The sequence below is a fragment of the Cherax quadricarinatus genome, chromosome 1, assembly GCF_038502225.1.
Source record: "Cherax quadricarinatus isolate ZL_2023a chromosome 1, ASM3850222v1, whole genome shotgun sequence".
NCBI lineage: Eukaryota > Metazoa > Arthropoda > Malacostraca > Decapoda > Parastacidae > Cherax > Cherax quadricarinatus.
The window spans coordinates 32,696,101-32,723,203 of NC_091292.1; the positions used below are offsets into that span (position 1 = coordinate 32,696,101).

Genomic DNA, 27,103 nt, shown 5'->3' on the forward strand with positions numbered 1-27,103 from the left:
ACACCCCACTTTTACTTCATTTAACTTATTGAGAGGAAGCTACTTGTTTCAACCTGTTATATCTCCGATATCTAAGATCACCACAATCAAGACGTTTACCAAATTCTATAACCCCACCACTAAGATCACATATTTTTTGCACACATTCTCTTAAAACATCATAACGAAGTTCACTAAAACTATCTATACTTTTACTAAGATCACATAACATTTTGTCTTCTCTAACTCATAACATTTTGTCTTCTCTAACTCACCCACCAATTTACATTCACACTTACACATTTCATTAACCGAAATTACATCTCATCCACCAAACTCCTCCCTCATTCTCCAGACTTTACAACATTAGCACACACAAAAAAACTACCTCATACACTTATAACATGAGACATTACCATAACTAACACACTGACTAGCTTTGAACCAACTCTGAACAACACCAAAACACCACTGAACATCTTCAAAAAATACTCTGCACATCATTTGAACACCTTCAAAAACACCTCCGAATACTCCCAAAACACTACTGATTACTACCAAATCACCACTGAATGCTACCAAAACACGGTCAAAATCACCAGAAACTAAGTTTAACATCACCATCTAACACCCTTTTTATAGAAATCCCCTCAAATCACTATAACCAAGAACTCCCTCCCCATGAGCGCATAAAAAAAAAGCATGAACACAAACCTAATACACAAACACCTAGTACATGATCACCATCAACTGAAAACATATCTTGTACACACATAAATCTAACACAAACACCATCAACAAACGCTCATATTCACTTACCTCAGAAACCCCTAATACCACAGAAAACACTCATTTCTTATAAACATTCACACAAAAAATCATATTTGACAATATCTAAGCGCACTCACCTCACTACCACCAACACACGATGTCGCACATTTTTTTTTCTCAAACTGAATATTCATATCACATTTATCATTTCTCATCTATGTTACATATCACACTTCTCACCCTCATCATCCCTAAAACATCCTTTCTTATTCATCCGTATATCGCCAAGAGATGTTTTAACCCCGACGAGCCATCACGACATAGGAGCCAGAGCAACCATCACCAGTCCAACACCACCTACTACACTCTGGCTCCTATGTCGTGATGGCTCGTCGGAATAAAATATCTCTTGGCGATATACGGATGAATAAGAAAGAATGTTTTAGGGATGATGAGGGTGAGAAATGTGATATGTAACATAGATGAGAAATGATAAATGTGGTATGAATATTCAGTTTGAGAAAAAAAATGTGTAAAACAATTTTATGTTTTGACATAAATTTGGTGGGTAAATTGTATTAATATTTTTTGTTGATGAATAGTTAACATGAACTTAGTAAAGTGATTGTGTATTAGTTGGAGGTGTGTGACTTAGTTCTGGTAATGTCTCATGACATGGTAATTTTTTTTGTGCTTATGTCTTATATTTATTGTCAATATGTCAATTATGGGTTTTGGTGTATGTCTTAGTTATGATGTGTATGTCTTAGTTGGAGGTGAATGTCTTAGATTTGGTGTGTATGTCTCATGTCTTAAATTTGCGATTGAAATGTATAAGTTGTGGGTGTCTGTGTATTATTTTTATTTTTGGTGGTGAAGATATGTTATAGTGCTCATGTTATGTTATAGATGTTGGTGAAAGTGTCGTGGTGTTTTTGTGTATGTCTTATTTTTTTTGTGCGAATGTTTAAAAATTAAGTGTTTTCAGTGATCATAGTAGTTTTGAGATGAATGATCTTAGATTTTTGGTGATCTTGGTGAAGAGTGTTGATAGATGATGGTAAACATGATATGGAATTGGTGATCGTGATTTTTGTGTGAATGTTTATAAAAAAAAATGAGTGATTTCTGTGATCTTAGTGCTGGGGTCATAAAATCTGGTAATCGTCTTGGATATGGTGTTCTTACATATTGTGGGTACAACAGGTTAAAACAAGGTGGGTTAGGTGTGATGTGACCACCAAGTAAACACAGATGGTAGTGTGACGTCACTGGAGGTGACCTCGCCGGTCCTGTGGGGTGTGACATCGTGTGATGGTGGTAGTGATGTGAGTGCGCTTAGATATTGTCAAATATGATTTTTTGTGTGAATGTTTATAAGAAATGAGTGTTTTCTGTGGTATTAGTGGTTTTTGAGGTAAGTGAATATAAGCGTTTGTTGATGGTGGTTGTCTTAGATTTATGTGTATACAAGATATGTTTTCAGTTGGTGATCATGTACTAGGTGTTTGTGTATTAGGTTTGTGTTCATGCTTTTTTTTATGCGCCCATGGGGAGGGAGTTCTTGGTTATAGTGATTTGAGGGGATTTCTATAAAAAGGGTGTTAGATGGTGATGTTAAACTTAGTTTCTGGTGATTTTGACCGTGTTTTGGTAGTATTAAGTGGTGATTTGGTAGTAATCAGTAGTGTTTTGGGAGTATTCGGAGGTGTTTTTGAAGGTGTTCAAATGACGTGCAGAGTATTTTTTGAAGATGTTCAGTGGTGTTTTGGTGTTGTTCAGAGTTGGTTCAAAGCTAGTCAGTGTGTTAGTTATGGTAATGTCTCATGTTATAAGTGTATGCGTTAGGTTTTTATTGTGTGCTAATGTTGTAAAGTCTGGAGAATGAGGGAGGAGTTTGGTGGATGAGATGTAATTTCTGTTAATGAAATGTGTAAGTGTGAATGTAAATTGGTGGGTGAGTTAGAGAAGACAAAATGTTATGGGATAGAGAAGACAAAATGTTATGTGATCTTAGTAAAAGTATAGATACTCTTAGTGAACTTCGTTATGATGATGTTTTAAGAGAATGTGTACAAAAAAATATGTGATCTTAGTGGTGGGGTTATAGAATTTGGTAAACGTCTTGATTGTGGTGATCTTAGATATTGGAGATATAACAGGTTGAAACAAGTAGCTTCCTCTCAATAAGTTAAATGAAGTAAAAGTGGGGTGTGACGTCAAGTAAACACAGGATGGAGTGTGATGTCATGGGAGGTATCCCTATCTGTGCTGGTATGTGTTGGTGGTAGTGAGAGGAGTGTATTAGATATTGTAAGGAGTTGGTAATTGTGATTTTTTGTGCGAATGTTTGTAAAAATGAGTGGTCATTGTTGATAGTTGATGGATGTCTTAGTTTTTTTTTGTGTGTGTACATGTTATGTTTTCAGTTGGTGGTGATCCTGCTGTAAGTGTTTCGGTGTTGTTTGGAAATGTTCAAAGGTGTTTTTTGTGAGTATTCAAATGATTTATGAGAATTTTTTTTTTTTTGCACTCATGTTATATAATAGTCTGAGGTGAGTGGGATCGTCTTGGTTATAGTGATTTGAGGGGATTTCTATAAAATGGGTGTTAGTTGGTGGTGTTAATCTTAGTTTCTGGTGATTTTTAGTGTTGTTTGGGCAGTATTCGGTGCTGTTTTGGTAGCATTCAGTGGTGTTTTGGGAGTATTCAAAGGAGTTTGATGATGTTTCTTGAATGTGTTCAAATGATGTTTTTGGAGTAATCAGAGGTAATTGATGATGTTTTTGGTGTTGTACAAAGTAAAGTGTGGTGTGTGTGTGTGTGTGTGTGTGTGTGTGTGTGTGTGTGTGTGTGTTAGTGTTGGTAATGTCTCATGACATAAGTGTATGAGTTAGTTTTTGTGATACTGTTGTAAAAATCTGGAGAATGAGGGAGGAGTTTGGGGGATGAGTTGTAATTTAATGAAATATGTAAGTGTAGATAAATTAGAGATGTCAAATCTTATTTGGGAGTAATCAAAATGTTGACTTGGAAATGTTTCAGTGATGTTTGGAAAATGTCCAAAGGTGTTTATGTGAGTATTCAAATGATTTATGAGAGTGTTCGAAGTAATCTGTGGGTTCTGTAGTGATATGATAAAGGTTGTCGATGAGAGAATATTTCTTAAGAGATATTGAGAAAAGGTGGTCTCAAATGATGATGTATGAGAGTGTTTTGAAGGTGTTCAAAGTAAAGTGAGTTGTCTGTGTGTGTTAGTTGGTCATAGAATTTTGTGAATATCTTGGTTACAGTGATTTTAGTGGATTTGAGATGGGTGATGAGATGCATTTATTGATGTGAAATGTGATTTTTGTGTTTCTTCTGAAGAGGTGTGTTGGGAGACGGGTGAGTGGGTGTGAAGAAATGTGGGTAAGGGGAGGGTTGTATTAAAAATTTAATGAAATATGGGGAGATTTTACTGAAAATAAAGGTAATGTGTGAATATTATAAAATAAATTATAGAAGTGAAAAGTTATGATACACTGGAAAAGACTGGAGTGTGTAGAAACATGTTGCAGTAGTTGGGTAGTGAGATTATTTGTTGTGAGTATAATATTAATTTATGTGGATACAAGGAGATGGGTATGGAGAGGATTTTATTAGAATTTTTAGTAATGTAGGGAGGAATGTGTATTACATTTTAAGATTCAATAAAAAGAAGGGGAAAAATTTGCATCGAATAAATTGCGAATAAATTGGTAAGTGATGAGGGTTGTGGGTATTGTTGTCGAACTAGAGATATCGAAAAAGATGTTATAAGTGGGTTGTTGTTGTGACTTTTTCTGATGAAATTAGCTAAAACGAGAAAAAATTTTAGGTTGTGGTGTGTTGTGGGTTGTGGGTGTTGTGGGATGTGGGTGTTGTTGTCGAATTAGAGATATCGAAAAAGATGTTATAAGTGGGTTGTTGTTGTGACTTTTTCTGATGAAATTAGTTAAAACGAGAAAAAATTGTGGGTTGTGGGGTGTTGTGGGTGTTGTGGGTGTTGTTGTGGAACTAGAGATACCGAAAAGATGTTATGGTGGGTTGTTGTTGTGGGTGATGTGGGTTGTGGGTGTTGTGGGATGTGGGTGTTGTGGGTTGTGGGTGATGTCGAACTAGAGATGCTGAAAAGTGGTTATATTATAAGTGTTCGTGTGTGTTTGGATTGTGTTCATGTTTTTTTTTTGCATTCATGTTATATAACAGTCTGAGGTGAGTGGGATCGTCTTGGTTATAGTGATTTTGAGAGGATTTGTGTGAAAATGGTGTAAGTCTGATGTTCATCTTAGTTTATGGCGATTTTGGTGGTGTTTTGACTGAATTCAGTGGTGTTTTAGTAGTATTCAGTGGTGTATTTGGGAGTACTCAAATGGTGTTTGAGACTATTCAAAGGTGTTTTTGAAGGTGTTCAAATGATGTGTAAGTGTATGAAGGAGTTCTGGGAGTATTCAGTGGTAATTTGACGGTGTTCGGATGATGTTTTTGGAGTATTCAAAGGTAATTGATGGTGTTTTTGGTGTTGCTCAAAGTAAAGTGACTGAGTTAGTTTTTGTGATACTGTTGTATAAATCTGGAGAATGAGGGAGGAGTTTGGGGGATGAGTTGTAATTTAATGAAATGTGTAAGTGTAGATAAATTATAGATGTCAAATCTTATTTGGGAGTATTCAAAATGTTGTCTTGGAAATGTTTTAGTGTTGTTTGGAAATGTTCGAGGGTGTTTTTGTGAGTATTCAAATGATTTATGAGAGTGTTTTGAAGGTGTTCAAAGTAAAGTGAGGTGTGTGTGCGTATTAACTTCGTAATATGTAAAATTGTGACTAGTGAATTAATCGAAAAGTGGTTATAAGTTGTAAGTGTTGTGGTGCCTTTTTCTGATGAAATAGTTAAAACGAGAAAAATTGTGGGTTATGAGTGAAAATTGTGAGATGTTGGTGGGAGTGTGAGGGTTTGGGAGGGTGGGGAGAAGGAGAGAGAGAAGGTTACTTCGTGGGGAGTGACCTGAGATGAAATAGTTAAAACGAGAAAAATTGTAGGTTATGAGTGAAAATTGTGAGGTGTTGGTGGGAGTGTGAGGGTTTGGGAGGGTGGGGGAGAAGGAGAGAGAGAAGGTTACTTCGTGGGGAGTGACCTGAGATGAAATAGTTAAAACGAGAAAAATGTCTAGACTTGAGGAGAGTGAATCTTTTGTAAAGAAATTGTGGATTGTTGTCGGTATTAACGAAAAATGTGGAACTATTTGGGTTATCTTGGGTTAAGAGTGAAAATGTGTAATGTTTTCCCTATGTTGTATATGAAATGTGTAATACTGAGATGGAGATGACGAAGAAGATCCAGAACAAAAAATGCATAGAATTTCTTCAAGAGAAAAATATGTTGATTATAGTCAATGAATTGTACCTTTTTTCAATGAATTTTTTTTGTTGGATGTATATGAAATGCATTTGTTGTATAATAAATAGTGTTATCCCGCATTTTAAGTTATTGTCTGCTGTTGTGATAGAAACACAGGCCTTATCTCTAGGCTTTATTGAACATAGAATCTTCATAGTACTTCTGCAACAACAAAATATAATGACTAGTACATCTAATAATAGCTTCTACAGGGATGGTGGTGTCTTGCATATGTCAAGAGAAAAGTTATAACTACAGGCCACATATTTAAACTCACCATGTAATCTGCATCGCTGATAAATGGATAAAGTAGGAGAGAATCACACACCATGTGTTGGTGCCCATGACACACACCAAACTGTTGTTGTTGTTAAGGGCCCCTAGAGGTGGTGCAGTATTATCCTGCTGCTGCTCCCCACAGGACCAGTATCACTACAATCTCCCCCTTCTAAAATATCAGAGACAGTAATCTCCCAAACTGTTAGGTGGGCGACGTACACGTCCCGACCTTCGTAGCCCTTGAGCCTCTTCACCAGGTTCGATATTTTCCAGCGGGGTTTGATTAACTGCTGGAGCAGAATCCTCTATTTCCATAGGGGTAGTCTCAAGGGGCTTTCCAGGAGAAAACGAAGCATCTTTCACATCTATTGGTGTATCTTGAGATTCCACACTAATAGGGATTTCAACTGGGGCTAAATGTCTTGTAGATACTGTAGTCTCTTCACCATTTTGGTAGCGAATGTGGGCGTAATGTGGATTAGCTTGCAGGAGCTCTACCTCTTCCACTAAAGGATCCGTCTTGTTCATCCTACGGTGACTCTTCAGGAGAACGGGTCCAGGATGACATAACCAAGTGGGCACGGAGGCTCCCGTAGAGGAACGACGTGAATAGTTGAGGAGTCTTTCATGAGGGGTTGCATTAGTAGCTGTACACAGCAGTGATCTAATAGAGTGAAGAGCATCAGGTAGGACAGTTTGCCAGTGTTGAACAGGTAGATTGCGCGACTTTAATGTCATTGTAACTGCCTTCCATATAGTACCATTGAACCGCTCCACTTGACCATTGCCTTGAGGGTTGTAGCTTGTTGTTCTGCTGCAGGCAATACCTTTGCTAGCCAAAAACTCCTGAAGTTCGTTACTCATGAACGAGGATCCCCTGTCTGAATGGATATAAGCTGGCATACCAAAAATAGAGAACAACTGTGAAAGAAAACTAATAACAGTTGAAGCAGCCATATTTGCACAGGGGAATACAAAGGGAAACCTTGAATATTCATCTACTATGTTAAGGAAATACCTATTCTGATTTGTGCTTGGTAGAGGTCCTTTGAAATCTATATTCAATCTTTCGAAAGGCTGGGTGGATTTTATGAGATGAGTCTTCTCTGGCTGATGAAAGTTTGGCTTGCACTCTGCACATACTCTGCATGCTCTGATCACTTGTCGCACATCTTCCACTGAGTAGGGCATGTTCTTTGATTTGACAAAATGGTACAGGCGTGTAACTCCTGGGTGACACAAAGCCTTGTGGAGAGCTGAGAGTGATTGCAAATCATGACATGCTGCTCCACAGTGGGACCTAGAGAATGCATCAGGTGAGATGTTCTCTTGACCCGGTCGGTACAGAATATCAAAGTCATAACACGATAGTTCCATCCTCCAGCGTAATATCTTGTCATTCTTTATCTTACTTTTGTGCCTCTTGTCGAACATATACATCACGGACCGTTGGTCAGTCCTTATGGTGAAATGTCTACCAGTTAAATAATGCCTCCAGTGGCGAACTGCTTCTATGATGGCCTGGGCTTCCTTTTCTACAGCAGCATAACATTTCTCTGATCCTTGAAAAGTTCTCGAAAAGAAGGCTACTGGTCGTCCTGCCTGAGATAAGACTGCAGCAATGGCAATGTCAGATGCATCCGTTTCCACTTCGAATGGTAGGGACTCATCAATGGCTTGAACTACTGAGTTTTCAATGTCCTGTTTGAGAGTATGGAAAGCGGCTTCTGCTTCCTTTGTCACAGGAAATGTGGTAGCACTCAATGGGCGGACTTTACTTGAATAGTTGTAGATCCATTGTGAGTAATAAGCAAAGAGACCAAGAGTTCTTCGGAGTGACTTTTTGTCTTGAGGCATTGGAAGTTCCCGTAGAGGTCGTAGTCGTTTAGGGTCTGGGAATATTGAACCTCCTTCCACTACATAACCAAGGATGCTAAGCCTTTTAGTTGAAAAAGTGCACTTTTCCTCATTGTAACTGATATTTTTCTTCTTGGCGGCTTCCAAAAACTTATCAAGGTTTGCATCATGTTCCTCCTGGGTCTTGCCACAAATGGTAACATTATCTAAATACGCGTAGGTTCCCATGAGTTGCTCTTCCTGAATGAGTGAATCCATAATTCGTTGGAAGCAGGCTACCCCATTGGTGACTCCAAAAGGGACTCTGGTAAACTGATACAGGCCATCACTAGCCTGAAACGCTGTGTATGGTTTATTTTCATTCCTTATAGGGACTTGATGATAGGCACTCTGCAGATCAATTGTGCTAAACACGTAGTACTGAGCAATTTTGTTCACTGTATCGTCAATTCGAGGTAGAGGGTACCCATCAAGAAGTGTAAATTTGTTGATTGTCTCAGAGTAATCGATAGCCAGTCTCCGTTTCCTATAACCATCTTTAACAACAACAACCTGTGCACGCCAAGGGGAATCACTCGGTTCTATAATACCCTCCTTCAGCAGCCTCTGAGTTTCTTTCTCAATGAACATCCGATCCTCATAAGAATAGCGGCGTGACTTAGCTGATATAGGATGGCAATCCGCGGTAAGATTTGCAAACAGCTTTGGTGGGTCTACCCTTAAAGTGCTAAGTCCACAGACAACAAGAGGAGGCAGTTCACCTCCATATGTTAAGGTGACACTACCATGCAGCTTCTGAAAGTCCTGACCAAGGATAACATCAGAGCACAGTTGTGGCAGAATAGCTAAATGTACATCTTGATAATCCTTTCCATTAACTCTGAGATTTACCTTACAAAACCCTAAGGTCTGAATAGAGAGAGATGTTGATGCCATGGAAACGGTACCTGATGAGTGATGTAGAGTCAAGGAGAGCCGTTTAACTAAGTCAAGGTTGATGAAACTCTCTGAGCTGCCACTATCAATAAGACCATCTACTTCTGTTCCTTTGATGAATACTTTCACAACTGCCTTTGACAGTGAATTTGGAGTAGCCGCAGAAGTCACTGTTGCTAGAGTCGCATGATCACTGGAATGTGTGGAGGCAATAGCTCTTGTTGATGCATTAGCACGACATACTTTAGCAAAGTGACCTTTCTTGTGGCATTTATGGCACATTGCTTCACGAGCAGGACACTTTGGACGTGGATGTCTTGAAAAACCACAAAAGAAACACACCGTACCTGCTGCTGCTGTCACTGAGGCAGGTTCCCCAGTAACTTCATTGCAAGAGTCTTGGTCAGGAATTGCAGCACTTACCACTCGAGAAGGCTGAGTGGTACTGTATACTTCAGAATTCTTCTGGGCTGAATCTAGAGCTCTTGCCTGGTCAAAGGCAGCGGCTAAGTCGAGAGTTTTATTCTCCAATAAACGCTGCCTTATTATTGGTGATTGCAGGCCACTGATAAAAGCATCCCTGATGGACTCTTCACAATACTGAGCAGCTGTCACTGCTTGGAAGTGACAGTCCTTACCTAAAATTTTCAGTGCTTGAAAGTATTCCTCTAAGGACTCATCAATCTGCTGGCGGCGAGTTGCAAGGCGATAGCGTGCAAAGATTTTATTTGTAGGTTTAATATACTGAGACTTGAGGGTTTTGATAGCATCTTCGTAGGTATTACACTCAGAAATAGCCTCATATATCTTAGGTGACACAAAATTGATGAGCAGACTTAGTTTATCTAGATCTTCTTTAGGAAGGGCTCCCAAGAAGTTTTCGAAAGTCTTAAACCAGTGCTTCCATTCCTGAGCAGCCGTTGATAAGCTGGGGTCACAGTCTAGCCTCTCAGGTTTCAGTAAACGCTCCATGTTGTGATGTAGTCTAGCGCAGGATCACCACCAGGTAGCCCAGGATTCTATGTTCAATAAATTGTTGTGATAGAAACACAGGCCTTATCTCTAGGCTTTATTGAACATAGAATCTTCATAGTACTTCCGCAACAACAAAATATAATGACTAGTACATCTAATAATAGCTTCTACAGGGATGGTGATGTCTTGCATATGTCAAGAGAAAAGTTATAACTACAGGCCACATATTTAAACTCACCATGTAATCTGCATCGCTGATAAATGGATAAAGTAGGAGAGAATCACACACCATGTGTTGGTGCCCATGACACACACCAAACTGTTGTTGTTGTTAAGGGCCCCTAGAGGTGGTGCAGTATTATCCTGCTGCTGCTCCCCACAGGACCAGTATCACTACATCTGCTCGACAAGATTCAGCCTGTGTGTGCGGTCATCACGTGACGTCACTGACATAGGGGGAAGTCGACAAGATTCAGCCTGTATGTGTGAGGTCATCACGTGACGTCACTGACCGCTGAGTAAACACAGGTGGGGTGACGTCACACTTGTTTAGACCTGTATTAAGAGAAAGTACCATGCCCCATAGGGGGAGTTCATTTGAATGCTTACCCCTAGAGGGGTGAATCCAAAAAACTTGATCCAAGGAAGTAAAGTGTTTGTATTATAGATATCGAGAAAAACTTGATTCAAGGAGATGGAGACCACAAGAAAATGAAATTCAAAAAAAAATTAAAAAAAAAAAATTTGGGGTAGAAGTGGATGGTGGGGGAAATCTTTGTATTATTGATATCGAGAAAAAACTTGATCCGAGGAGATCATAAGAATGCTTATCCCCAGAGGGGGGAATCCAAAAAACTTGATCCAAGGAGATGGAGTCTTTGATATCGGGAAAAACTTGATCCAAGGAGATGGAGCAGAAATTTTGGGATGGGGGTGAAAGTGGAAGGGGGAACCTCAAAAATTTGATCCAAGGAGATGGAGAGCACATGAAATTCAAAAAAAAATTGAAAAAAATCGGAAAAAATTTGGGGAGCGGGGGCGATCCGGACGACGCTGCAGAAGGCGCTGCAGAAGGCGCGGGCGGGCGCGAGAGCGGGGCGGGTGGGGGTGCGGGTGGGGGGGGTTGAGGGTGAGGTGGTCGAGGGCGAGGTGGTCGAGGGCGAGGTGGTCGTGGGCGAGGTGGTCGTGGGCGAGGTGGTCGAGGGCAAGGTGGTCGAGGGTGAGGTGGTCGAGGGTGAGGTGGTTTCGAGGGCGAGGTCAAGGTCATTAGCATAAAGGTGTAAAAAGGAGACCGCTCAGGAATACAGCGCTCAGCCGCACCCCTTCTTCAGGAGGGACCGCTCAGCCGCATGGACCGCTCAGCGCATGGACCGCTCAGCCCCATTCACCGCTCAGTCGCTTTGACACCTACTTTATATATATATATATATATATATATATATATATATATATATATATATATATATATATATATATATATATATATATATTGCCTGCTCTCGCGAATTCCTTGCATTGTTAAAATCTCTAGTAAGGCTGATGCATGCAGGGGATGAGATGAAAAGCTGTAAGCCTTCTCCCTGAAAGCTGGCTGCCTTGGATCAAACGTGTAGCGCAAGCTACACGCCAAGGTATTGTCCAGTGTGGGTAGATTGGTAAAGCACTGCGTACCTTGTCCTAAGGTTCGTAGGTTCGAGTCTCCTTCAGCCAGAGATCAGTGTTTGTGTATATTTCGCCTGCTCTCGCGAATTCCTTGTGTGTATATATATATATATATATATATATATATATATATATATATATATATATATATATATATATTAGTAAAGCCAGAGACAAGGACATATACCAATATTAGAAAGAACTTTCTCATAATGTTAGTAGACGATATTTGCGATAATAGTAGTTAACATTGAAAGGAATCAAGTTAAAATCCACACAAAGGATAATAAGTAAATTCATCGATAAGGATAATGTGAAGTCGGCGGCTCATCTTCCTTTTAATACACCATTCACAACGTGAGTCTTATCTATACTTCTCTCAGTACAATGACAAGTGTCTTGTGTATATCTGAAACAATCGTTACTTGACCTTACCTTGGCTACCTTCTTCCCACCGAATGTTTTGACCTGACTTATGGCTTTGTTTTCATTCTTACTCGTGACTTGATGCTGGTCCAGTTTTCATTCCCAATTTGAGAATTAATTTTGATCCTCAATACTGTACTCGACAGAGTTCCAGCTCTGGGCGGGGAGCAGCGCGCTGAGCTGCGACGCATCAAGCAGCAGATCTTTCCCTACCGAGACCCCGACGAGGACCTGGACTGGTCCTTGGCTTTCCATAAATCCATGTACTACCAGTTCTACACCAAGATGCCCACCGCCTGCCTTGAGGTGGGCATCCTCGAAGTGTGGGGCTACGACACCGCCGTCATCCAAGCTCTCACTGACGACGACGTCTTGAACGACATCAACACTGTCAATATAAGGTGATTATACAAGTGATATCTTCATGTCTTGGAAATTATACAAGTGGTGTCTTCATGTCTTGGAAATGTGTGTCGAGGCTGTAGTAAGATACTATACTCTGACTGGCTATAGTTTCATTCTTTTTTCATTATTATAATCATTCCTCCTTATCTGAGGTCATTGTAATAGCACTGTCACATGTAAGAAAGTCTTTAAAATTAAGCAAAATATTTAAATACAACCTATTTTTTAATCTTTCCGGATCCTTGAAGGAGTCTACCTTGGTGCTGGTAAAGGGCTTTTGACTTAAGAAACTGGAGCTGTCCCCTTCCTTGAATCAAATCTGATTAACCCCACCCCTCTCACTCTTCAGGTGCTTTAATTTCCGCACTTATCCTTGAATATAATAATACCCTTTCCGATGTGAACCTAAACTATTTAGTGTAGTCACAGAGATTTGACTAAAAATTTCAGCGCGACGTTCTCTTACCCAATGAACTTCACGGATTTTCTGGGAGGGATAGTGAAGAACGCGTCGGGTTATATCACAGGGGCGAGGACGGCGCTCACTATGCTTGTGATGCAGACCACCAGGTCCAGAGGAAGCAGTATGCCAGCCAACAGTGCTGGACTATCAGAGGAGGTCAGCTCACTCAAGCATTTCTGGAGTTGATTTTGTATGGAGTGCAGTTCTTGAAACGTTTTGCCTGTATTTTTTTTTTTAGGAATAGCCTATGGTTATCTTGTCAATACCTGAGAACTTTAGATCATGGGAGGAAAACATAAACACAATGACAGACTAAAGAATAAATATATTGTATGAAAGTAAAAAATGCAGACTATGTAAAACAGTTTTTAACAGGTTTCAATCAAGTCACAGCATTACACAGTGTGCAACACCTTTCACATAGGGGATCACAATATACAAAAATTTCTTCGTTAAAGTATTCTGATTCACAGGAGACACTTGAAAACATAGTGTACTGGCTTCCTGCAGGTAGATATGGAACTCTTCGCTTGGGAAGGGAAGTACATCCAGTTCCTCAACAACAACACAAACAGACCTCAAGGTCTCCAGGTCTTTTTCCAGTCTCAGCGCAGGTATGTCTTAAACATGGTTCCATATTTGTAATTTCTTGACAATTCTGACAATCACAATGGCAGAATTCTTCATATATTATCTACATTTTTAATGTGTACATTAAAACTGTTCTGATGATCTTACAGGTAATGTTGTTCATAAACTATATATAAAATTTGACGTGTGAAATTAACGCATCAAGCAGCGTCAAGATTTTCGTTCTTCTTTTGAACACGAAGCATTTTTCATGTTCTTTATGCACAGGGTATAATGACATGTCCAGTAAATTAATTCTTTTAATGGCGTCAAAAATGAAAAATATAATTTAGTGACTGATGTTAACTTTTGGTCACTGGTTATACAACTCAGTCTCTTTATTATGGGTATACCTGGGGTCACAACATGAAGCTGTTGTCGAGAATTATTAACATTTCAGGTTCTAGACACATTATATTACTGTGCTGGTCATCGTTAGAGTATTCAGTTCATTCATTCATTCATGTTGATTCGCTGGTACTTCCGGCCCGGGTCTTCTCCAGATGGTGACCCGGCAGTGGCCCCCCGGGTAGGGGGTGACATTCATCTTTTTTCTTCTTTCTTGGGCCCTCCAGTTGGAGGGTAACTTCTATCTTGCGTTGACTCCCCAAGAGGGAAGTGTCTTCATGCTTGGCATCTTCAGTAGCACAGTCGGGCAGAGGCAGAAAACAGGGTTCATTGGAGTCACACCCCAGCTTTAGCAGGCAGCAAAGTGATGGGGAAACTTGTCTTTATGGTGAGTGGTCATTGATTGTCTCTAGAGGAGGGTACCGTCTTCACGAGACCCATTCTGGAGATTCTTGAATTTCTTCTTTGATGTGTAGTCAAATCCCACAAGGCGTAGGGAGGTTCTGAGGCGACTGACCACTTCTTCAGTGCTGAGTGCCGCAGCTGTGTCGAGGGTGTACTTGACTGTTCCCTCCTGGAGGCGATGAGCAAGTTCTGAAGATTGCATTTCGTCCTTATTCTGGTTGGTTGTGTAGAAGTATACACCATTCATGGCCTGGGAGTGTTGTTGTGGTGGATCAGTAGCAGTAACACGGGGAGATGCATCCCTAGGTTCTTGTGTTTTAGCTTTCTTGGCTGGCGGCTGAGCTGGTCGAGGCGAGGCTTCTGATTGGTCAGTTGCGGTGGAAGTGGAAGCAGGCGATGGTGGACTCTCATTGGTGGGATTTGCCGACGTCTCCGTGGCCTCTGATTGGTCCATCTCTGTGTCGAGTGGAAGTTGTGGTAGCGGTGGAGCAGCAGTTATGTTGGTGATAGCGATAGATTCTAGGTAAGACCCCAAGAAGGGGTGAGTGGGGAAGTGGGGATAGAGGAAGAATAGGTTGGTTAGAGGAAGGGTTATTGTAAGAGGGAAAGAACCAGGGCTTAACCCAGTAGCTGAGCTGATGGTGATTCAGGAGGTCGTGCGCAACTAAGGGACTGGAGGGGGGAAGGGGGGAGGGGGGCGACAAAGCGTGAATCGCATGGTACAAGGGCATTATTAAAGGTCCATACCTGTGAGTTACAGGTTAGTGAGTCAAGATTTTAGCTAGGTTATTTATATATAGGAATTGGGTCAGGATCTAGTAACGAGTAGAATAGGTTGTGTGTGTTTGCTGGTCTGCGTATTTCGTCTTCTAAGTATGAGGTCCAGTATTCATGTCGGATCTCTAGTCTGTCTATTTGTTTGTCGCTAAGCAGTTTCCAGTACACGTTTATGTTGGTGATATTTGCAGTGGTTTTTATGATCTCAGTGGATGGTGGGGATGCAGGGAATGTAAACCCAGGCATATTATTAAGTTTTAAAAGTTCGTTGATGGTGGTATTGAAGGAGCCAGGTTCAGCTATGTTCTGGATATGAGCATACATGATGCAGTAAAGAATCTTGGTGGAGTCGCCAGCAGGAGCTGGCGGGGAAGTGGTGGAGGCAGCTTGAGTGGCCTGTAGGATCTTGGTAGTGTCTGCTTGAAGCTTGGTGATAGCTGCATATGTGGTTGCTTGTGGGTTGGGTTTCTTTTGTTGTTGAAGTCGTTTCTTGAGTGTATCTCTTCTGATTGGGCACTTGGCAGCTAGAGTATGGTGGTAATTTTTGCAGTTCAAGCATTTTGGTGGTGAAGTAGTAGTGCACATCTTGAAGTCATGACCCTCAAGGCCACAGGTGGAGCAAAACTTCTTGTTTTTGGCAGGGCAGTCTTTGGTGGTATGCAGGTATGAGTAACAGTTATAGCACTGTGGGATTTGTTAGAATTTTTCTGCTTCAATGAAGGCTGGGTTGATGTGGAAGTAGTGAATAGCCAGGCCCTCGGCGAGAGCTTTGGTTGCCATGTTGACGTCACTGAAGGTGACCTTCAGCATGGATGACGCATTGGGTATTTTAGTGATGAAGTCAACCTTGGCCCAAGGGTTCTGTGCTTCGATAGATGACTTGATTTCTTCAGTTGCCTGTGCAGTGATGAGGTTGTCGAGTCGCTTGAGGAACACAGTTCTCCTGGCCCTCAGAGCAGGGGAGGTCAAGACAAGAAATCCCTGGTCTTGTAGAGTGGTAGTAGAAGTAGTGGTGAGTAGTTTCTAGGCCTCTGTGTCGTCTGTACAGACGACAACAAAGGCTTCTTTGAGCGATAGAATAGCATTACATTTGACTTGCAGTCTGCCGCTAACAACAGCTGCAAGTGCTAGTTTGGACGAGTCATTGACTGTCCCACTCGCTGGTTTGATCTTTACCCTGTTAGAGAAATGCATCGTGAAGTGATGCAGACTAAAGGTTCCCATCCCCAACGGGGATCGAAGGGAGACTCTCTCTTCGAGTATTCAGTGAATACGTCCATTCCCTTGTCCTTAACTCTTACCAGTTGTAAGTAGTCACTTGACCTGCTGAATGGAGTCTGAACCTGGAAAGCTGTGAGAGTTGAGCTTCCATCTCACTATTATCAGAGGACAACTTGCATTAAATGATCCACACGGGTTTAGGGCTCCACATAAATATAATAATATGGTGCCTGCCCACAACATTCTCTTCTTTCCTGAGCATCACTGACGAACTCTATTTATATTTCAACACTGTCTTCTAAAACTTACTTCAGACCTGTCTGTCTTTTGAGATTCATTGAAGCCATTCACTTCTAGTCTTCATTAAGGACTTTTATAGTCTCTGGCTGAAATGCTATGTAGCAAGGGACCACTATTACCTCTAGTAGCTAGTCTCAACCCCCGTCTCGCCTGTCGCGGGACATAGTCATCTGGGAGAAGCCGGTCTGGTAACAATATGCTGGTCTGACTTCTGGACTATACCCAGTAAAACCCATGGCGGAGCATTGGTGTATTACTCAAATCACACTCACAACAGAAATGCCTTATTTAAAAAAGTAGAAGTTTACCAAGCTTTGTTTAAATGACTTATTTTAAGGTGGCTACAATAAAAGTCAGCCACTGCACGCTGCTGCAGTACAACAGTCAACCACTGTGTGCAGCTGCAATAAAACAGTCAGCCACTGTGCGCGGCTGCAATAAAAGTCGCATTTCAACAGTTCAAGATGCCGTCAACAGTTACCCATTTGACTGGTTTTACAACATTGGCACAAGAATGCCATCTTGCATGTGAGAGAGTTGCCAAACATATAATACATAGAGGCAATAACGAACATTAGCAGTGTAAATTGTATATCTCACTTAAAAGATCTGATCCCGTATCTTGACCGCTAGAGCAATCGGCTCACACACTGAGGTTAGGGGGTCGATCCCCGGGTATGGCTGAAAAACATTAGGACGTGTTTCCTAAAGACACATGCTGTCCATGTTCTCCCATCAGCATAATAGGTACCTGGGTGTTAGTTGACTGGTGTGGGTCGTATCCTGGGACAAAATTGACCTAATTTGCACGAAATGCTCTGCATAACGAGGGGCTTTTTATAGAAGTATGTCATTGATGCCAGCTAGGCCTGTATACCTTGTACATGTACTTGTAGAAATAGGTTATTATTATTTTTATTATTATTATTATTATTATTATTATTATTATTATTATTATTATCATCATAAAGTAGTATATAGTTATTGTGGCCATAGCTTCTCGCATATCTAGTGACGTTGCTGTTGGATTCAGCCACACTTATGACTGGCTTCTCTTAATCTAACTATGCTCGACTTTTTTTTTTTTTTTCCATATCCGCAAAGTCACTTCTGGCATCATGCTCACTCCGTGGCTCCTCTTAAGGTTATGCCTAAACCTTGAATGTTTTGCCTTGTCTTTCAAGACTTTGCCCTGGCATTGAATGTCTTGCCTTGACCTTGGTCTTGCCCTGGCCTTAAATGTCTTGTCCTGACCTTAAATGTCTTACCCTGGCCTTGAATATCTTTCACTGGCCTTGAATGTCTTGCATGGCTTTGAATGTATTGCCTTGGCATCGAAGGTCTTGTCCCGACCTTGAAGGTCTTACTCTTGCCTTGAAGTGACTATCCTAGTAGCCATTAAACATTCATAAATTGAAACAATATTATTAGTATCCAGCACGACGTATAGCCTCTAACATCTGGATCCTGAGTCGTGATTCTGGCGTCCCTCGCCAGTCTTCTCCAGAGATCAGATACGCAGGCCTCGAAAAATGACCCTCCCCAAAACACTTACAAAATCCTAACAAACGATTAAAGACATTTTACAAATTGGGTACAGGGAGAGGTCAAGCTGTATTTGTCACGGTTACTCTACCCTTAATTTAGACTTGTATTTATCTTGCGTGCTCTGTTTCTAACGCATGACTCTTTACCAAGTCTTCTTCCACCCATTCCAATGCTCTTCTCTCCTTCACAGCTTTCACTTCCTCTTCACAGTCCTCTCACTCTTCAAACGTCTCCTTTTCCCTCATAACTTTCATTTTCCCTTCACAATTCTTTCACTCTTCAAGAGTCTCCTTTGCTCTTTGCAGCTTTGGAGAGATCAGCGGAGACACCATCCTGGGAGACGTAACCTTCCTAATCCTGGGCAACGTTACTCTCTTTGTCTACGTGCAGCTGATGTTGGGCAAGTTTAACATGGTGGAGAACAGGGTGAGTAGTGCAGGAAGGAACAAGTTTAACATGGTGGAGTACAGGGTGAGTGGTGTAGGGGGGAACAAGTTGCAAATAAGCAAGGAAAGATACAGTAAATGTGGCTAGATGCACTTAAAATTAAATAGAGAGGAGATAGAGGAAACAGAAAAAAGAAATGCGTGGAGGTGAAAGAGGAAGAGAGAAGTTAGAGGAAGGGGAGGGGGAGAGTTGAAGGAAATAATAATAATAATAATAATAGTAGTAATAATCTTTATTTTTCCAAGTACATGTACAAGGTAAACAAGCCTAACTGACGTCAGTGACATACTACTATAAAGAAAGCTGCATTTTGAGCAAATTAGGTCAATTTTGTCCCAGTATGCGACTCACACCAGTCGACTAATACTCAGGTACCCATTTTACTGATGGGTGAACAGTGGACAGCAGGTGTCTGAAGAAAACACGTCCTAATGTTTTCCAGCTGGACCGGGGATAGGCCTCGGGACCACACGTGTGAACTAAGTGCGCTAGCAACTGAATTACGGGATACCTTTAGGAAAAGGGAGAAGAGAAAAACCTGGATTTTTTTCAAACCATATTGTGTGTATCTTGTCTGATGCTTCAACCCTTCCCCCTCAAAAATATAAACCAGATATATTTCAGTCTCTGTGCTATCCAGTAAAGGTATCCCGTTAAGTTTATTCAGGTACAGGTACACATAAATAGATACATAATTTGTCATACATAGCAGCATATTTGTAGATCACCTAGGATAACCCAAAAAAGTCAGTGACTTATTTCCATTGGTATTGTGGAAAATAATGTATTTTCCGAAAAATCCAGCTTGCATTTTTTATGAAAATTAGTGTAATACATTGTATTTAATAAAAATTAATTTGTAAATGAAAAAGAGACTCGAGAGGGAAGCTCTACGCCTGCACTGACGAGCAGGGGAAGAGACGCCATTGTTTTTTGAATGTGGTACAGGCACGCTAATGTAATGTGCTTAATTTTCGTCGCTCTAGGGGTTATATTGGGCTTAAAACCCCTCAAATAGGAGCCAAAATTGTTGGATGTGCAGTCCTGCATAATTTGAGCATTAAGCAGATGTACAGGACAGCTCCAGGAACCCCAGCTAAGTGTCTGTTTATGTTTAGTAATTCTGGCCAGAAAATTCTTCATAAATGTAGACAGGGGTGGTTTTTGAGTATGATACACAGTAATCTCCAGACAAATTGGTGAGTGTTATGATTATAAATTCTCCTTGTGTTATATAAATGTGTATATGTAATCATTTATTAATTTTTAACATACAGTCCACAAATTTATATTAAATTTTACCAGAATTCCTGGTGATGTACATTTCATTTGCAATTAATATAGGTCTAGAGCAACTTGTGGAGAAATAGATTATGGTAGGTATCGAAGGGGGAAATTTTTTGTGACCTAGGTGTCCTAAATTCCTACTTGTCTCTGTAACTTTGATAAATAATAATTATCTTTGTTACCATTTACTGGTATGTATCTAATGAGATACATCCAGATAAATGTAATTTTCCATAATTAGTTGCCCGTTGTTCCTTGACCGAACTGGATGTAATTAGTGAAGTCATTAATTAGTGAATTAATTACTTAATAATTATATGTGAAATGACAGAAGGAGGTGGATGTTAGGTCCACAAATTTACTTAATGTGTAGTGGATTATAATTATTACAGTACTAAATTTGCTAAGCCAAAGCCTGGCTAGGATTTATATTAGTTTATTTGTATAATATTAATTTTGGTAAGCCAAATTCTGGCAAAGATTTATATTAGTGTATTTGTATAATATTAATTTTGCTAAGCCAAAGCCTAGCAAAGATTTATATTAGTGTATGTATATAATATTAATTTTGCTAAGCCAAATCCCTGGCAAAGATTTATATTAGTGTATTTGTATAATATTAATTTTGCTAAGCCAAAGTCTGGCTAGGATTTATGTAGACAGCCTGTACTGTTTGCACAGAGAGCCTTGCTGTCTGTCAGCTTAGTTCATATTTCATGCCACTCAGGTGCTGCCCTCTGGGCCTGTCCATGTCTGTGGGAAGCTGGTCCCACACTCACGCACTCTCACAGCGGCCTAGCAGGAAGACACAAGGCCTACTACTAGTTCCCTCTCATGGGCATTGCATACCCAAGCCATGGACACAACACACAAGCCTGTGTACCCACCACGACTTTGCAAATAAAGTAAGAATCCTCCGAAGATGTATCATTCACGCACCCACTTTTATTGTATGAAATAAACCCCTTATAAATGGTGGGAAGTGGTGGTCGCAGCAGTTGTTTGCCCGGAGAGAGGAAGGGATGAAGTCATCTTCACTTCATCACCCCATGCAAGAAGCATCCGTCTCTCAACTAGTTATCCTGATGTCGTATCTGCACGTTTGAGCATCCAGACACAGGTACAAGCAGGATCCAGCCGAAATTTACCGAATTTCTTGGAGAATTGTAAGCGTCCCAGTGACCCCACGCTACAGTGTCCCACGCTGTTTCTCAAGTCACATGTTCAGCGTCACTTGTATGTTGCTGTTGTTGCTCAGCTCAGCACAGCTGTTTCAGCAAGCCAGAGGTGATTTTTGTGGTGATTTCTGCGTCCAGTGTGTTTCCCTGTGTTTGTGGGTGGGAGGAGGAGGAAGTGGCTAGATGCTCCCTCGCCATACACTCACCCACGCTCCTTGCCACCACACTACCATACACTTACCACTACTCACTCCCTCTGCTGCGTTTTCTGCTGTTTTCCATGTGAATTCATTGCCAGAGCTGTGTATCCGAGTGCCCAAGGCCACTCGAAGCTACATGGATCAGCATGCCACGTAGATCAGCAAGCAACATGGATCAGCAAGCCGCACGGATCAACAAGCCATGTGGATCAGCATGCCACGTAGATCACTTGAAGCCATGCGGATCAGCATGCCACGTAGATCACGACACCACGTGGACCCTGACACCACGTGGGGTGTGGGTGATGTCTCGTGGATCTACAAGCCATGTGGGTTACCAAGCCAGATGTCCCAGGCCACATGCTCTGGTCTGCTGCCCGCATCACATTGACGTCACTGACGATGCTGCCCAACTTCATGATGTCACGATGTCTGCCTGACATCACCTCGAGATGTCTGCTGACGTCACAGTGCTGCTGACGTCACCTCGCGACGTCATGCCTGACATCACATGTCACATCGAGTGTTCTAGTCATTATTTCAGCATTGTCGAGAAGATTGAGAGAAGATATATGACGTGTAATTAATTCCTCTCAGTCAGTGTTCTCACATGTTATTGTATGGCTTAGTGTCAGTTTTGTGCACAGAAAAGCATCATTTGATAGTTAAGCCATGTTGTAATGCATGTACCACGGGTGTGTGTAAAGCTTTCCATTAGTCCAGTGTCAGACCTTGTGTAGCACCACTGCTAAGTCACCCAGCATGACCAGTGTGTTTGACAGCAAATATCAATCAGCTCTGAGCCCAATCCCCCTTGTACAGAAAGCTCTTATGCTCGTCGCTCGTGACATTCTGCAGAATCGTACCTGCTACGATTCCCATCGAGATTTGTTTCACTTCACCTCCAGACCTTCAGAGTGCAGTTATGTGTAGAGAAACAAGTCTGGGGATGCTTAGACTAACCTCTGCTATAACTCCAACTGCCGAGAGAATGACACTCGTCAAGCCGCAGTTAGCCCTGTCGGCCGGTGCTGTGTCAGCCTCATGTCACAAGCTTCATTGAGCAGCCTGCACAAAGATGATGTCGCTTTGACTGCTAGCTTGCTCACTGCAGTCTGGTGTATGATGTTACAACTCCCAGATGTTTCGCCCAGTCGTCTCTGCCACGACTCGCTCCATGCTCGCCGGCAGTGACAGCCCAGCGACAGTACCAGTCGAGAAGTGTCCTCCTGAGTCACTTACCAGAAGTCCTGCCCAGTTGCCGAGTTTTGTCGACGCCTCACTCGAGGGCACCAGCATGTCATACCCCAGGTTGAGCGAAACCTGCAGTGACTCCTACGATGTCTGCTTCACCGTTCCAGAGGAGACCGTACTGCATCACCAAATAATCTCGTTATATTTATATTAGTGTATATAATATTAATTTTGATATGGCAAGTCTGGCTAGGATTAATGCATTTAAAATTTATAATGCAATTTCTTTACATATAATTGCTAAGTTCAAGTGTAGCTAGAATTTATATTAATACATTTAAAATTTATATTCTAATTTTCTTACACGTGTAATTGCTAAGCTCAAGTGTAGCTAACTTTATATTAATGTATATTTAAAGTTTATATTATAATTTTCTTACATGTAATTGCTAAGCCCAAGTGTAGCTAGGATTTATTCAAAGGTAAGTTGTAATATTTACCTTTATGAAGTGCATAATTAAGTACATAATCAGTGTTATTAATTAAGTTGAATTTAATACATTGCACCATGGGTGTAAATGAGGAAATTAATGTAGAAGACAAACACATGGAAGTTAGAGCAAAAAAAAATCATCAGTGCAGGCTGGAAAAGGTCGTGTAACAAAAGCATAAAATAATTTTTTGGAAGTAATGAGTCAAGAAACTGTGAATACTGATGATTTAAAGTTGTATTTAGATGCTTTAGGTAATAGATACGATTCATACAAATTATATTATAACAAATATGAAGGAGATTTGTTAGTAAACTGTGTAGATGAGACTGAAGTAGATCTTATGATTAATCAGTATTATGAATTAGAAGAAAAGATTCTTGTAAAAGTCAGGCTTTGAATAAATTAAAATGTGTAAACCAGGCAGTTAATTAATCTGCTCCAACAAATAAGATGTCTTTGCCAAAACTCCCAGAATTATGTTTACCTGTATTTAATCCTGGAGAAAATTGGGAGGAGTTTTGGTCAATTTTTAAGGCAGCTGTGCATGATAGGAGTGACCTAGCCTGTGTAATTAAATTTTACCTCAAGTGGCAGATAAGAGGAGATGCTCACAAATTCATACAAGCCTTTCCCAATTGACTTGTATGAAGGTCACTTATGGCAATATAGAACAAAGTAGGTTGGATTTAGTGAATATCATTGTTAATTTAAAATCTTCATATCACACTTACAAAGGTTTACAGCAGTTTAGAGTTAAACTGGAGAGCACTCTCAAAACTTTAAGTAATAAATATAATCTGAATGAATCAGACTGGTTATTGAGTGCCATGGTACAGAATAAATTAAGCTGTAAAACACTTGAATGGTTCTCGAAAAAGTATCACAAAGGTTATTTTAGTCTCGAGGAAATAAGACTAGGTCTACAAGAATTAATTGTTCAGTTGCAGACCAGCCAACCAACTCATTTTAAAGATGCAACACATAATAACTCTGTGGTATCTGTCATGTTTCACAAGGGGAAAAATTATCCCAATGTTAATAATCAGAATTCATCTACTAATAAGAGTTGCATAGGTACATATCAAGTAGCAGGAATCAGAAATAATGATTCTCCACAAAGTAAGAAGAATAAGTACCCTCCTACGAGTAGCTCAGTTAATAAGAAACCAGTCAAAGAAAAGAGAGATTGTCTTTTCTGCAAGGGTACTCATTTTTCAAAGAATTGAAATGCATACAATTCATGGAATGATGAAGTTGAAAGATTGGAAGAACTTGACAGATGTATCAGGTGTCTAGGTAATCACAATGTAAAGGATTGTCATGCCAAATTAAACAATGTTATCAATGTCACAAAGGAAGATACCATATAGTCATGTGTAAGGGTCTATATGATAATGTTGATAATAATGATAATGTTGACAATCCTGACACAACAGTGGCTAATGTAAAAATTGCTGCTAATGTTAATAATGATGGGTTTGCTGAAGTAGCCTTACCTGTGTTACAGGTAAAAGTTGATGATAAAGGCTTAAATCAAAAAATGTAACTGCATTATTGGACCAGGGATCCCAGCGTACTTCCATAAATCATAAATGTCTTGATGGTATGAAAGTACAGATAGGAGATCCTACAACTCTAAAATTATCTGGTTTTCTCTCAGATAACAGGGCTCAATTGTATGACACTGTTTATGTAACTGTCAGGTTGGGCAATGAGAAAAAACTTGTTAATGTAGTAATTGTAGATAGACTTCCAGAGAAAATATCTACAGTAGGGCTTAGTAAAGCTACATAAAGACTTTCACATAATATAAATTTAGCACCTTCTGGTGTAAATGATGATTCTGTAGGCCCAATAAATATTTTGATAGGTAGTGACTATTATGCCTCCTTTGTAAAGGGTATGATAAAGAAATGTGGTGTCACCCTTTTAAAGACTACAGGAGGCCATGTAATGTATGGTAGGATTCCGTGTAATAATAATGCAGGACTAGAGGAAACTATAAATACTATCACTGTGTGTCTTACTCATGAAATCGTGCCCCAATATAATTCTTCCATGGAGGATGGTGTTGAGCCAGTGATAAATTGTGGGAATTAGCATTGGAATAAATGTAAATGAAGAAAGTACAGACGATTCCTTTACTCAGGACCTGAGAGATGTAAAATTTGAATTTGGACAATACTGGGTACGACTTCCATGGAGAGTGAACCATCCAAAATTGCCCACTAATTACAGAATGGCATATGGACAATTAAAGGCTCAGCTCTGCGAACTGAGTAAGACACCAGAATTGATGACTGCCAATAATGATATAATTACTGAACAATTAATAAATTTATAGAAGAGGTACCTCCTGAGCAAGCCAAAATTTATGGTCACTATTTGTCACATCACGGAGTGAAGAAGGATTCTAAGACCACTCCTCTGAGGATTGTGTTTAACTGTAGTGCCAGGAGTAACAAAAATGTACCTACTTTAAATGACTGATGACAGGTCTGTCGTTGACGGAAAAATTAGGAGATATTTTATTAAATTTCAGGGTGATTGAATTATGCCTTTACAGCTGACATAAGTAAGAGTAGGTTTACAAGAGGCTGACCGGGATTGTACCCGCTTTTTATGGCCTGAGGATCCTAGTGACCCACTTAGCCCTCTGAAAACCTTTCGCTTTAGGAGTGTATTATTTGGTGCTACATCCAGTCAGTTCTTACTTCAAGCCTCTTGGGCGTGGAGGGAGATTTCTGGCCCTTTCATTCCTCCTAGGAACTATCCCTCCCCGGTCCCCCCTTTTTTATTCCTTTTTTATTTATATTTTCTTTTCTTTCTTTTTTTTCTTAAAAACAAAAAGAAAGAAGTAGCCTAACCATGGAGTCCCAAATCCATGACCCCGCTATCCCCGGGCCCCTTATTGTTACCACACCCTGTTCTGACCTCGCCTCATCTTTTGGTCACTCTTTGGACACTCCTAAGGCCCCTGTACCTCTTGCTAGTGCTGTTTCGTCACCCGCTTCAGGTGCCGGAGTTTCGACTGACTCCTTTGATTTGTCTGACCTCTGCTCTCCTTTGACTATGCTTCTGGCCTCTCCCTCTACGTTGCGGCAATTTTCGAATTACCAGCCCGTCCCACGTCGGACCAACTCTGGTCCCACTTCTAAGTGCCAACGACAATCTCCTGATGATGTTACTTCTTTACCTTCCCATTCTACTTGCAAAAGATGATGTTACTTCGTTACCTTCCCATTCTACTCGGAAAAGACCGAGACACGTCACACACTCCCTCTCCACTCTCAGTTTCGGACCACACAATGGACTAAATTCTTTTCTTTATGACCGACTTCTTCTACTGCCTATCTTTCCGACCATAGTATTGGCAAAGTGCTCCTACGCCACGTAGGTAGAGATATTTCCTTTCATGCTCTTAAGAGTGGTACACACATCATCACAGTCCAGAATTCTACCCAAGCTCATGATCTTTCTCTTCTTTCACATATCGATACTATTCCTATCACTATCGAAAAACATCATTCCCTCAATTCTTGTAATGGTACAGTTATTCTGCCCCATACCAAAGCCCAACAGAATTTCCAGACGTGGCAATGACATTCTCGATCAGCTGGAACACCAAGATCTCCCAATTCTCACGGTAGACACTTATGTTCTTCCTGCCCGCAGGCAAAGACGATACCCTTGCAATGTGGCTCGTTTAACTTTTGATAGCCATGAACTCCCATCCTCTGTTTATGTAGCAGGACATCGGTTACAAGTGTGGAAGATGATCCTTACACCGCAACAGTGTAGGAATTGCTGGCGATTTGGCCACCCAGCAAAATATTGCAGATCTATAGCCGAATACCCAGTCTGTGGTGCCGATGACCTTTCTAATCCATCTTGCAGTCGAACT

General features: G+C 40.7%; 1 protein-coding gene across 1 annotated transcript in view; it reads left to right on the top strand.

Annotated features, from left to right (window-relative positions):
• Nucleotides 1-27,103, top strand: part of LOC128685191 (NPC intracellular cholesterol transporter 1-like) — a 157,905-nt gene that overhangs the window by 120,570 nt on the left and 10,232 nt on the right. The window contains exons 5-8 of the mRNA XM_070085711.1: nt 12,449-12,703; nt 13,158-13,326; nt 13,681-13,784; nt 18,705-18,825. Of these exons, the coding sequence (XP_069941812.1) occupies nt 12,449-12,703; nt 13,158-13,326; nt 13,681-13,784; nt 18,705-18,825 (649 nt within the window). The remainder of the gene's footprint in view (nt 1-12,448; nt 12,704-13,157; nt 13,327-13,680; nt 13,785-18,704; nt 18,826-27,103) is intronic.